This window comes from Palaemon carinicauda, chromosome 37, assembly GCF_036898095.1.
Source record: "Palaemon carinicauda isolate YSFRI2023 chromosome 37, ASM3689809v2, whole genome shotgun sequence".
NCBI lineage: Eukaryota > Metazoa > Arthropoda > Malacostraca > Decapoda > Palaemonidae > Palaemon > Palaemon carinicauda.
The window spans coordinates 29,101,606-29,115,287 of record NC_090761.1 but is presented as its reverse complement, the minus strand read 5'-3'; the positions used below and the strand labels follow the sequence as shown (position 1 = coordinate 29,115,287).

Below are 13,682 nucleotides of genomic sequence, written 5' to 3'. Positions count from 1 at the left end.
CTGACGTTTGGTTCATTCTTCTTTCAAAGCTTAAATGTTTTAAATTCTATTTTAAAGGAACTTTTTAATTGAAAAACCTTTCAGTTTTTTCCTTTGGTCAAATAACATGTTTTTTTGACGAAACGTAAGTGGGCTCTTCTCTTAGGTGCGAAATCAAGAGAGAGAGAGAGAGAGATAGAGACGGAGGGAGAGAGAGGAGAGAAAACGTTCCGTTCAAGCGGGTAACGTTGTTCTCGAGTTACTCTCGTCCCTAGTCTCTGTACGGGGAGAAAGGATAAAACGTTTTTAGTTTTTTTTATTCTCGTCCCCAGGCAATGTACGGTGAGAGATTGAAAACGTAGTTTTGAATGAACTAGTGTTTAGTCTCTTCCCCAGCCACTGAATTTTTTATCTTAAAATTGTTTACTGTTTTTTGCTGGTATTAATGTGCTTGCATTATACGACTGATTTCGCAATTACTACCTTTTGATGAGGGTAGAATTGCGTGCTTCTGGTAGAAATCAGTAAAAGTTTCGATTTCAGTGAAATAAGTGCAAAACAGAAAATCGTAGTGATAAAGTGATATTGCGCTAAGTATTATCAGTGTTGCGACCGAGGGTTCGTCTGTTCGTGCCTGTCGTTCGCCTAGTCCGGGACCTCTTGCAAGCTCCCAAGCCCAGGGGAGAAGTAATGTCGTACGACTTATGGGTTCGAGAGGCCTTGATCAGCGAACAGACGTTCCCTCTATGGTATCGGGTGTATCTTACCAAGATCACCCCTACCATAAGGCGAGAGAGACGATTTTCTCCTCGTCATCCGAAGGCTTTTCGCATAAGAAACCTGAAACAAGGTTTCGAGGCCCTTAAGCGAAAGTCAGTCCTTTCAGGACAGGTCCAGCGTCCTGGTTGTAGCCATTAGGACAGCTCTGACCCTATGCAGTCATCGGAAGACTGCTCGCCGCCTAACAAAATTGTAACACAGACTCCGAGAGTCTTTTTGTTGGCAAGGTTTTGCGGTCACAGACGTTACCCTCGTCTCTTACCGCAACCATTTCCGTTGATCCTAAATGGGTTGTACGGCAAGACATGCAGAATAAGCTTGCCTCCCTTATGGAAGACTATTCTGCCGATAAGTCCGTTGAGCCTAGCCGTTAATCTCATCGAGATCCTGGCTTTCAGCCACCCTAACGTTCCTTTGTGCGTCCTGTTGACGTTGGCGTAGCTAAGTCACGTCAGTCAGGTTGTTTAGAACCACACTCGATGCGGTCTCGTGTGGATTTTCAGCCACATTTGGACGTTAGGCCACTTGCTGATGCTCCTGTTGACGTTCAGGACGTTCGCTAACAATCGGAGTTGACTTGTTTTGACGCTGAGCGTCAACCTCCGCATTCTAGAGTTGTTTTTGACTGCTCAGTCTAGGCGGTCAAAGCAGTTTCGAGTGGACGCTGTGCGTCCTCACGCACCTGTTGTTGTTGACAGTTCACAGACTGTCAAGCAGTTACATGACGTTGCGTCCTGGTCTCTCGCACCTGTTGTTGTTGACAGTTCACAGACTGTCAAGCAGTTACATGACGTTGCGTCCTGGTCCGCTACTAATGCACCAGTGCGTGTGGACTCTGCTTGTAAAGCATTGCCACCACGGTAGGTCTCTCCCTTGCTTGAGACTCACCTATTATCGGACAAGGTTCCTTCAGATGAGGAAGTTGCTGTTCCCCCTCCTACTGATATTCCCTTGAGGACTCTGTCAGACGGAGAGGAGCCTAAAGCTGCTTAGCCCTCTATGGACTTTAAATAAATCATGCTGATTTTTAAGGATCTTTGTCCGGATCTTTTTGTAACTGCTGCTCCTCGTTCGCCTAAACGTCAGAGCTTACACTAGGCCTAGCTACTTCGAAGCCATTGTTTTATAAGCTAGTGCTCTCTCGCTCTCCTAGAGAGCTTTACGTTTGCTAGGCGACTGGTTTATCACCAGGAGGAGTTTGGGGGATACAGCCTTTGCTTTCCCTTCTTTTAAACTGGCTTATAGAGCGAGAGTTTGATATGACACGAGAGAAGTTCTCGGCTTGGGAGTTCCTGCCTCTGCCCAGATAGACTTCTCAAACCTCATAGACTCTCCCTGGCGCCTGGCCATGAGACGCTCCAAGATTTTACAGGTCAACTTCACAGCTGTTTTCGAGCCTTTGAAGTTTTGCTGTACAATTATGTCATGCATAAACAAGGCTTTCAGGGATGGCTCCAATGATCTGACAGCCACGTTCTCTGCAGGAACAAGTCCCTCAGGGATGGCTCCATGATTTGGCAGCCATGTTCACTGCCGGAGTACGTAAGAGGCAAGTGCGCTCAATGTGTTCATTGTCAAGACAAACTTCACGATGAAGTCTACCAGGCTGTCTTGACAGCATTTATGGAAGGCGACTGGATGGTCTCTCTCGACCTTCAGGAGGCATACTTCCACATTCCTATACACCCGGATTCCCAACCGTTTTTGAGGTTTGTTTACAGGAATGTGGGGTACCAGTTTCGAGCTATCGGGGATCCGAGCCTCCCTGTACTTGGACGACTGGCTTCTCAGAGCATCGTCCAGCCTTCGCTGTCTGCAGGATCTGCATTGGACGTTGAGTCTGGCCAGGGAGTTGGGACTTGTGGTCAACCTAAAAGTCCCAACTGATCCCATCCCAGATTATTCTATATTTGGGGATGGAGATTCGCAGTCAAGCCCTGCTCGAAGTCCAACTAATGCTGAAAAGAAAACGTTTATTCAGTCAGGAGTTGGAACAGTCTCGTAGGGACTCTCATCCCTGGAGCAGTTTGTCTCACTAGGGAGACTACCCCTTCTGCCTCTCCAGTTCCATCTAGCCTCTCACTGGAACTAGGACAAGACATTAGAGACGGTATCATTCCCAGTCTCCGAACCAATAAAGGCATGCCTGAAATGGTGGGACAGCAATATCAGTCTGAGAGAGGGACTATCCCTAGCAGTCAAGAACCCAAACCACGTGTTGTCCTCAGACGCGTCGGGTTTGGGTTGGGTCCGACCCTGGACGGTCGGGAATGCGCGGGTCTGTGGACCTCAAGTCAGAAGAGCATGCACATCAACGGCAAGGAGCTATTAGCAGTCCACTTGGCCTTGATGATATTAGGAAGCGTCTTCGAAACTAAGTGGTAGAGGTCAACTCAGACAACACCACAACTTTGGCGTACATCTCCAAGCAAGGAGGCACACACTCCTTCTCGCTGCTAGAGATCGCAAGGGACCTTCTCTTATGGTCTAGAATTCGAGGCATCTCCCTGTTGACGAGTTTCATCCAGGGGGACTTGAACGTCTTGGCAGACTGTCTCAGTCGGAGGGGTCAGGTGATACCCACGGAATGGACCCTCCACAAGGACGTGGGCAAGAGTCTTTGGGCTTCTTGGGGTCAACCAACCATAGACCTCTTTGCCTCCTCGTTGACCAAAAGGTTACCAATCTTTTGCTCTCCAGTCCTAGATACAGAAGCAATCTACATAGACGCGTTTTCTACTGGATTGGTCTTTTATGGACTTATATGCATTCCCACCATTCAAGATAGTCAACAAGGTACTGCAGAAGTTCGCCTCTCACGGAGGGACAAGGTTGACGTTGGTTGCTACCCTCTGGCCCGCGAGAGAGTGGTTCACCGAGGTACTTCAATGGCTGGTAGACTTTCCAAGAAGTCTTCCTGTAAGGGTAGATCTGTTACGTCAGCCCCACGTAAAGAATGTCCATCAAAGCCTCCCCGCTCTTCGTCTGACTTCCTTCACACTATCGAAAGACTCTCAAGAGCTAGAGGTTTTTCGAAGGAGGCAGTCAGTGCGATTGCAAGAGCTAGGAGAGCTTCTACCATTAGAGTATACCAGTCGAAGTGGGAAGTCTTTCGAGACTGGTGCAAGTCAGCATCTGTGTCCTCGTCCAGTACCTCTGTAGCCCAAATCGCAGATTTTCTTTTACATCTGAGAAAGGTTCGCTCCCTTTCAGCTCCCACGATTAAGGGCTACAGGAGCATGTTGGCTTCGGTCTTTTGACATAGAGGCTTAGATCTTTCCAACAATAAAGATCTCCAAGATCTCCTTAAGTCTTTCGAGACCTCTAAGGAACGTCGTTTGGCAACTCCTGGATGGAACTTAGACGTGGTCCTAAGGTTCCTCATGTCAGACAGGTTTGAGCCATTACATTCAGCCTCCCTGAAGGATCTCACCCTCAAGACACTTTTCCTAGTGTGCTTGGCTTCGGCTTAAAGGGTCAGTGAACTTCATGCCTTCAGTAAGAACATCGGCTTTTCTACAGAAAAAAGCCACTTGTTCACTTCAACTTGGTTTCCTGGCCAAAAATGAACTGCCTTCTCGTCCTTGGCCTAAATCTTTTGATATTCCTTGCTTATCAGAGATCGTAGGCAATGAACTGGAAAGAGTATTATGTCCTGTTAGAGCTCTTAAGTTCGATTTAGCTCGTACTAAGTCATTACGAGGGAAATCTGAGGCATTATGGTGCTCAGTTAAGAAACCTTCATTGCCTATGTCAAAGAATTCTTTGTCATATTTTATCAGATTTTTTTAATACGAGAAGCTCATTCTCACTTGAATGAGAAAGACCGATGTTTGCTTAAGGTTAAGACGCACGAAGTTAGAGATATAGCAACCTCCGTGGCCTTCAAGCAAAATAAATCTCTGCAAAGTATTATGGACGCGACTTTTTGGAGAAACAAGTCAGTGTTCGCGTCATTTTACTTAAAAGATGTCCAGACTCTTTACGAGGACTGCTACACACTGGGTCCATTCGTTGCAGCGAGTGCAGTAGTGGGTGAGGGTTCTACCACTACACTTCCCTAATTCCAATACCCTTTTAATCTGTCTCTTGAAATGTTTTTAATATTGTTTTATGGGTTGTTCGGAAGGCTAAGAAGCCTTTCGCATCCTGATTGATTTGGCGGGTGGTCAAAGTCATTTCTTGAGAGCGCCCAGATTAAGGGTTTGATGAGGTCCTGTTGTATGGGTTGCAGCCCTTGATACTTCAGCTCCTGGGAGTCTGTCAGCATCCTAAGAGGATCGCTGGGCTCCGTGAGGAAGACAGACTTACAAGGCAGAGTAATCGTCTAAGTCAACTTCCTCACCAGGTACCTATTTATTTTGGTTTTGTTATATTGATAACTGCCAAAATGAAAAAACTCTTTGCTTATACGCTGTAAACATAATTAACTCTGGTCTCTACCCACCTCCTTGGGTGTGAATCAGCTATTATATATTCACCGGCTAAGTTAAATATTTAAAAATGATATTTTAATTATAAAATAAATTTTTGAATATACTTACCCGGTGAATATATAAATTAAACGACCCTCCCTTCCTCCCCAATAGAGACACAGCGGGACGAGAAGAATTGAAGGTTTTGTTTACATACAAGAGTGGTATCTGGCCGACAGTTGGCGCTGGTGGGCACACCCGCAACCTTCATAGCGATCGCTCGCGAGTTTTTTTTAGTATGTTTTCTGTCGAGCCGCAGAGTTGCAGCTATTATATATTCACCGGGTAAGTATATTCAAAAATTTATTTTATAATTAAAATATCATATTTATATGAAATATGAGATAGTTTTTAAATACTGTATTCTTCTTTCATAAATATGGTACAGAAAACTACTGCTTTGTAAATAGTTTGTAAAGAAGATATCTCTATTCAATGTCATTTCCTATTTTAATTAGTTTTACAGTCAAACCTGTAATACTAGTGATCCACCTGCCATAGTGATCCACTTTTTCTAACTCCGGATCTATTTATAATGTAAACTGCCATGTGTAAGTGCTGCCCCTGCCCAACGCAGCCAAGCGCCAGCAATTTCCAGTCCAAATTTTACAAAGGTACTGTCCTTGAGTGCCTGTTCAAGACAATATCACTGACTCTTTTTTTAAGTCAAATAAATGTTTGTTCCCAGATAATTTGATATATGCTGTGATATACATATATTTTTGTTAGTTTGGTGTGTCTTTGCAATAAAACTTCAAATATTTGTTTGATCTTTGTTTTTCAAATTAAAACAAAGAATTGAAAGTAATAAATTAATATTGACATACCAGGAGTGTCACCTGTTTAAGTGATCCACCTGTCTAAGCAGGCCACTTTATATTAAATTCCCCAGGGTGGTTCATTAGCGCAGGTTTGACTGTATCTCATAATTAGGTACAATACTTTGTCAACATAGTATAAGGAAATATTTGTCACTAGCTCCTTGAATGGGTACTAACAAGGAATGAGGGGAGAAGGATAGGTAGTGGGGGGGGGGGGGGGGGCAGTAGCTGTAGTGAACGACACCTCGTAGTAACGGGGGGATTTTGAGGAGGGAGAAGTCTAATTGGAAAGGGACCTCTGGTAGTGGTATCACTTGCCCCGTTTTTAATACCGACACCCTTTATGGGTAAGCGAGCTGGGTATATTCCTGGCATTCCATGCAACTTTTTTCTCTGGTATATTTAGCAGTATTTATACCTTTGAAATGGTGCTTTAAGGAGCATTTCACCGGGTGACACAGGCTCCTCACCCAGGAATAGATTTTTCCTTTGTCAAAATCACTTTTCTAAGAAAATCACTATAAATAGAAAAAAACTATGTACGATTCTTGGTTTGATTATACCGAATTCTGGATGGATTTTTAATGATTATTGCTGTAGGAATCTGATCATAATGAATGTGCATTGTATTTCAGGAACAATTTATGCTTTTAACGTTGATGTGCCCAAAGAAGTCAGCAAGTTAGCGGCCTCAGAGAAAGTTGCTATTAAAAGTAATAATATAATATATAGATTAATTGAAGATCTTCAAGAAGAAATATCAGATAACCTTCCTCCCAAGGATGTTGAAGAAGTTCTTGGTAAGTCTCACATATTTTTCTAAGTTTCTTTTTGATTAAAGAAATTGCAAACATGTTATTGGATACAGGTATTTTTATTGCATTTGATTTATATGTTCCAAACTATGCAGATATATTTAGTTCTTAAATCTGTCAGAAGAAAAGAAAGGTAAGATTTGTTCTGGGAGACCAGAAAGAGGAAAGGGTGGGTTTTAAAACATGAGATATGAACATACAAACAGAATTTTTATAACAAAATTATTTATTTCTGGGTCGACCTGTGGCGCCCGGTGAAAAGAGTCCTTCTTATATATCTTTTCTGATAAAACCTTCCAATTATACCAGAGAAAGATAAAAGCATGGAATGCTGAGGTTACTACCCTCGCGCGAGCACCTTTTGGGTGTCGTGTATAAAGCAAAGGCGCGTGAAAACCACTATTCACAGGTTGTCTTCCATTTAGTTAATTCCTTCGTCAAAGGGATGGGCCGATACAAAGGCCCTAGCCAACCACCAGCGCCACACCACCACGCCACGACGCGAGCGCCATCTGAACTACATCCTTCTTTTGGAATCTTAAGTGTTGAATTTGTTTGTGGTGCTCTCGGTCTTTTTTATCAATCGTGGATTTATTTTGTCATGTCCGAAGCTCCATCTTCACACATTCCAATGTTAAGTACCATAGTTTGTTTTGACAGTTTTTTATTGTACCGGGCTTTTGTTTTATATCCAGTATAGTCTGTTTTATTATTCCCGTCTGGCCTTTCATGGCGGCCATTGTTTGTTCACTTGTTTGGGAATTCATCTTTGTCTGCCCGTTTAGTACTCTGTCACTTAGGTTCTTGGTTAGGTCCCTGGCCTTATGCCTTTAGAACCGTTATTATTTTTTTTTTTTTTTTGTGTATTTATGCTCATGGTACTTTTTGCTAGCAAGTCCAGCCTACGAACGAGATAGCGATCTAGCTTTGTATTTGTTTAGTACCCGCCCCACCGAGGCGTTCGTCACTCGACTGTGCTATTTATTTTAAGTTTTAGCAGATGCTATTCTTCGATCGTAGTGTTAAATGGATGTACATTTTTATTTTATACGTTTATAATAGTGTTGTGTGATTTTTAGTCCTGTTTTTGTGTCCAAGAGAGCGAGAGCTTGGGGTCCCCGTTTTCTGTTCGCAGTCTCGAGTTACCCCTTTCTCTCGTTTTCTTTCTTAGCTCCGGTGGTTGAGCGGATTTCCCGTTTTCCGTTTTGTGCGTTCAACGGGTTCTCCCTCCCTCACCTCTCCCCCTCTGGGTGGATGATAACTTACGAGTTATTTATTTTTCGTGACTTTTCAATTGTTAGCGTTTTTTTTTTTTTTTTTTTTTTTTTTTTTTTTTTTTTTTTTTTTTTTTTTTTTTTTTTTTTTTTTGTCCTCTCCCCGTTACGGCTCGGGAGTAGTTATGAACGTTTTTCCACTCCGCCTTGAGTTCTACTCCGCCATGAGGGATTCTCAATGACTTTCGTTCTATTGTTATATTTTTAAATTGTTTATGAACGTTTTCCACTCCGCCTTGAGTTCTACTCCGGCTTGAGGGATTCTCAATGACTTTCGTTCTATTGTTATATTTATATATTGTTTACTGCATGGGACGGGCTTCATATTGTTTAGATACGACCCTCCGGTGGCCCTTACTGCGGTCTCAGGCCACGGCCATATCCACAATAGCCATTGTTATTACAATTGTGTTTTTATTCACAATAATTATTCAGGACCTTTCTTCTCCCTCCGGCCTCACCGGGGATCGTAAATATGCTTTGCTATGATCTAAGCCTTAGCCTTTAGCTGCGGCTTGGCTTTTATATCTTTCACAATTGAATTATTAGCCACAATTGAATTATTCAGGGCATCTCATTATCCTCCGGCGTCCCCGGAGGTCGCCCATACACGTCACACTTATTTGCCTTGCCTTTGGCTAAGGCGGCATTATTCAGGACATCTCATTACACTCCGGCTTCACCGGAGTCCGGCTTCACCGGAGTCCGGCTTCACCGGAGGTCGCCCATACACTTAACACTTATATTTGCCTTGCCTTTAGCTAAGGCTGGTGTTTATATTTATTTTAAGGGCATGTCACTGCTTCCCCGACCCTCGGAGGTCGGCAGATTGCTTTAAGTTATTTATCCTTATGTCATTAACAGACATTAGGTAAATTACAAATATACAAACAGTTGGATATTATAGTGCCAACAATGGTATGGGGCGAATAGCGATTTAAACGTTTAGCGATTTAGTCTGTTAGTTTGTACTCGCCTCAGGAAGGCTCGATTTAGACTATATCCTTGTTTCTTGGTTACGTTGTCGTTATTCTTCGTTATTGGTTATTACAATGACTAAAAAATAAAAAGAAAAAGGAAAAAAATAAAAAATAAAATAAAAGCAATCAATTTTTTACTTTTCTTATATTATTGTGTGATGTTAGCTTTTATTATGTAACCTTGAGAGTGAGAGCATAGGGTGCTCGTTTATTAGCTCGAGTAAGAGAGGTGAATTTCCCGTTCTCCGTTTTTATACGATAACGAGTTATTCAGGCCTCCTCTTATTATCAGAGTTGATGATAGTACGTTTAATGTTACAGTGAACCCTCGTTTATCGCGGTAGATAGGTTCCACACGCGGCCGCGATAGGTGAAATTCCGCGAAGTAGTGACATCATATTTACCTATTTATTTAACATGTATATTCGGACTTTTAAAACCTTCCCTTGTACGTAGTACTGTTAACAAACCACCCTTTAATGTACAGAACACTTAATGCATGTACTACAGCACCCTATACTAAAACAGGCACAAATATTAAAGGCGATTTTATATCATGCGTTTCCTAAACACCTAAAAAGCACGATAAAAAATGGCAACCAATGTTTTGTTTACGTTCATCTCTGATCATAATGAAGAAACAAACTCATTTAGTGTACACATATATGTATAGGTTAGTTTTTGCATCGATTATATTGATTATACAGTACTGTAAGTTGATTTTTTTATTACCAATGTTTTAGTTTACGTATTTTTCTTAGGACTTCCAAATGAAATGTTTTTCTTTATGACGCCGCCTGAAACGACGGCGTCATAAAGTACTGTACGCTCAGTAAACAACCACGCTCAGAACAAACAAGGCATTTAACGCGCATGATGATAGTGATAAATAATGATACAGTACAGTATTTACAGTAAAAGCATTTACAAAATATGTTACTGTACCTTACAAATATAATTTACTGTATCTACTGTATATAAAATCATACAGTACTGTACAGCACATACAGTATTGTACGTAGCAAAGCAGGAAAACAATTTACGAGAGAGAGAGAGAGAGAGAGAGAGAGAGAGAGAGAGAGAGAGAGAGAGAGAGAGATTGTTTTACGTACGTACAGTAAATGTAAATTTTAAACATAAAAAATCAATTTACGAGAGAGAGAGAGAGAGAGAGAGAGAGAGAGAGAGAGAGAGAGAGAGAGATTGTTTTACGTACGTAAATGTAAATTTTAAACAAAAAAAATATGATAGGTTACAACATGTAGACTTTTAAAACCTTCCCTTTAACTTAATGCATACAGTACGTACAGTACTAAACTATAAAACAGGCACAAATACAGTTTTAGAATGTAAGAATATTAAAGTAAAAAATAAAGATTGTTACTGTACTCACCACGAAAGAAGTTGAAGAAAAACTTGAATGATGATGGCGATGAATTTGCTGCACAGTAGAAATGATGATGATGAAGCTGATGATATGTTCTACTGTGCAGCCAGGTAGTATTTTACGTCTCTTCAGACGGAGGTGTCTTTTCCTGGGACACCTCTTCAACTTCTTCCTGGGAAACTTCTTCAATTTCTTCCGAAGGCGTACTAGCAGGAGGAACTGGCTCTTTTTTGCGAGGCTGGAAGAACATTGTGATCGGAAGTTGTTGCCGCTGCTTCTTTTTTCGATCCAAGAGCATTTTGTAGGGAGTCATGTCTTCATCGATCTTGTTGCAGAATTGCATCGAGCGAACCATATCCTCGTCCCACTCTTGCAACATTTCTTTCAACTCCTTCGCATGGTTGCAGGCCTTGGCAAGCCGTTCTAATGTTAAGCCCGTTTCTTCGACATTTTCTTGGGTCTCTTCCTGGGTTTCACTCTCTTCTTTGCTTGCCGATTTCGTCAGGTCTTCGAGGTCTGCGTCAGTTAGGGGCTGGGAATGGCAGTCCAACAACTCGTCGACGTCTTCAGTCGTCATGTCGCCAAACCCGTCACCTCCAATTATGGCAGCCAACTGCACAGATTTGCGTATTGCAGAGTGTTGGATTTCCGACGGAGTAAATCCCTTGTCGTTGTAAACAATCTCGGGCCACAACTTCTTCCAGCTCGCATTCACGGTTGCAGGTTTCATCTCTTGAAGTGCCTTCTGAATATTCTGCAGGCACGTGGCTATGGTGTACTGCCGCCAATACGCCTTCAAGTTAAAATCTTCATCCTCATCATCTTGGGCAGCATCCACACACGCAACGAGGTCCGCCAAGGTGTTCTTCGTGTAGAGGGCCTTGAACGCCCTGATAACCCCCTGGTCCATCGGTTGAATTAATGACGTGGTGTTGGGTGGCAGGAACTCAACCTCAATGCCCTCATGCGACAGGTCAGTTGCGTGTCCACCAGCGTTATCCATAAGGAGAAGGATCTTGAATGGCAAGCCCTTCTCTACGAGATATTTGCTGACTTGCGGGATAAAACACTGATGGAACCAGTTGGAGGTCAGCATCTTCGTAATCCATGCTTTTTGATTATGCATCCAGTACACGGGAAGGAGATTCTTATTTTTATTTTTCAAAGCGCGAGGATTTTTCGACTTATAAATAAGCCCCGGCTTTAGCAAAAATCCAGCAGCATTGCCACACATCACGAGGGTAACGCGATCCTTGAATGCTTTAAAGCCAGAGGCTTTGGCTTCCTCTTTAAACAGGAAAGTTCGCGACGGCATTCTCTTCCAAAACAAGCCGGTCTCATCCATATTAAAGACTTGTTCCGGCTTGTATCCACCTTCGGCGATAATATTCTTGAACGTCTGGTTCACGTAAGTTTCAGCAGCGGCAGTGTCAGCGGAAGCAGCCTCCCCATGCAGGGAAACGCTTTTCAGGGCGAAGCGTTTCTGAAACTTTGCGAACCATCCTTTGCTGGCGGAAAAACGTTTCTGAGGCTGGGAATCAGTGGATGTCCCTGGTTGAGGATCATCTGCATCATCATCATCTTCAGCATGGTTGCCGTCGTCGTCTTTAGGTTCCTTTGCAGCAAAATTCTCATATAAGCTCAAAGCCTTTGTTTGGATGGTGTTCGTATCCAAGGCTATGTTCTTCTTCCGGCAGTCGGCAATCCACACAGCTAAAGCACCTTCCATGCGTACGATCGTTTTACATGTATTACGCGTTGTAACGACTCGCTTCGCTGATCTGCTAAAGGTGATTGCAGCCGTCTTTCTAATGTTCGCCTCGTCCTTCTTGATATAGCGAACAGTAGATTCGTTGATGCCAAAATGGCGCCCAGCGGCCGCGTAACTTCTACCATCTTTTAACATATCGAGAAGCGTAACCTTCTCAGCTATCGTCATCATCCTTCGGTGGCGTTTAGGCTCACTACCAGCCTTAAGAGAAGCAGAACGCTTGGGAGCCATTACAGTAGGATTTGACAAAAAGTTCAACTTAAAAAAGTCGCACACAGCACAGATTCACAAACTTAAGAACGTCTACTCAGCGATACGCGGGAACAGAGAGTGGACGATCCGTGCCCGCAAGAACCTAGATGCTGCGGGTTGGAGATGATGGCAAAACACCAATCACAGGCTAGATAACAAAACTTGAGTTCTGACTCATCATCTATCAGCGCTTGAACCAATCACAACCCGTCTTACAGTATATGATGCGTAGGTTACCAACTCATAGAAGATGCCCCGCGCATACCGAACGTACGTAGATTAATAATAATAATAATAAATAATGATAATAATACAGTACAGTACTGTAATAATAATAATAATAATGATAATAATAACAATCATAATTTTATTAACAACAACAACAATAATAATAACAATATTTAATAGCTTTACGTATGCTACAGTGTTTTATTCTTTTGTAGGATGTGTGTGTGTGTGTGTCTCTCTCTCTCTCTCTCGTACGCTTATTCGAAATGTGATTTTTGCAACAAAGAATATTATTGGATGCAGTACTGTACTACGTACGTATACATACAAAAGATTCATGGAAAAGAAGCACATCCATTACATTTGTAGTACTGTACGTACAGTAGTAGTCAACAGCAGCCTTACACCATTCTAATATGGTATGACTGCATCTGATTTGCGTTTCATGTTCGATTTAATTTTACTACGTACTGTATACAGTACTGTATTATCGTATGATCACATTCTCTTTTCGTGTTTTATTTCTTTCTGTGCTGAATTATATATCATATGTAATGCAATGAACAATCAGTAAGAGCAGATATTACTAATTACAGTATTAATGGAATTACAGGTAACAAAATATCGTATTTGGTTGTCTTCAGATTTCGCGGTATTTTCGAATTTTCCGGAAAATCCGCGATATGTACTGTATATATATGTGGGTTATGGAAAAAACCCGCGAAGTGGTGAATCCGCGATTGTCGAACCGCGAAGTAGTGAGGGTTCACTGTATACACGTTTTATTGATGTGGTTACTGTTAATATAGCTAACACTATTAGTAGGAACGTTGGTGTATGAGTCATTAATTGGGGTCGTTTTATACCGACACCCTTAGCTCCGCCTTGAGTTATGCTTAGCTCCGCCTTGAGTTATACTC

General features: G+C 42.3%; 1 protein-coding gene across 1 annotated transcript in view; it reads left to right on the top strand.

The window, feature by feature from the left end:
* The window catches only part of mIF2 (mitochondrial translation initiation factor 2), a 168,436-nt gene that overhangs the window by 129,420 nt on the left and 25,334 nt on the right, over nucleotides 1–13,682 (top strand). Inside the window, exon 12 of the mRNA XM_068360953.1 lies at nucleotides 6,691–6,855. Coding sequence (XP_068217054.1) covers nucleotides 6,691–6,855 — 165 coding nt within the window. The remainder of the gene's footprint in view (nucleotides 1–6,690; nucleotides 6,856–13,682) is intronic.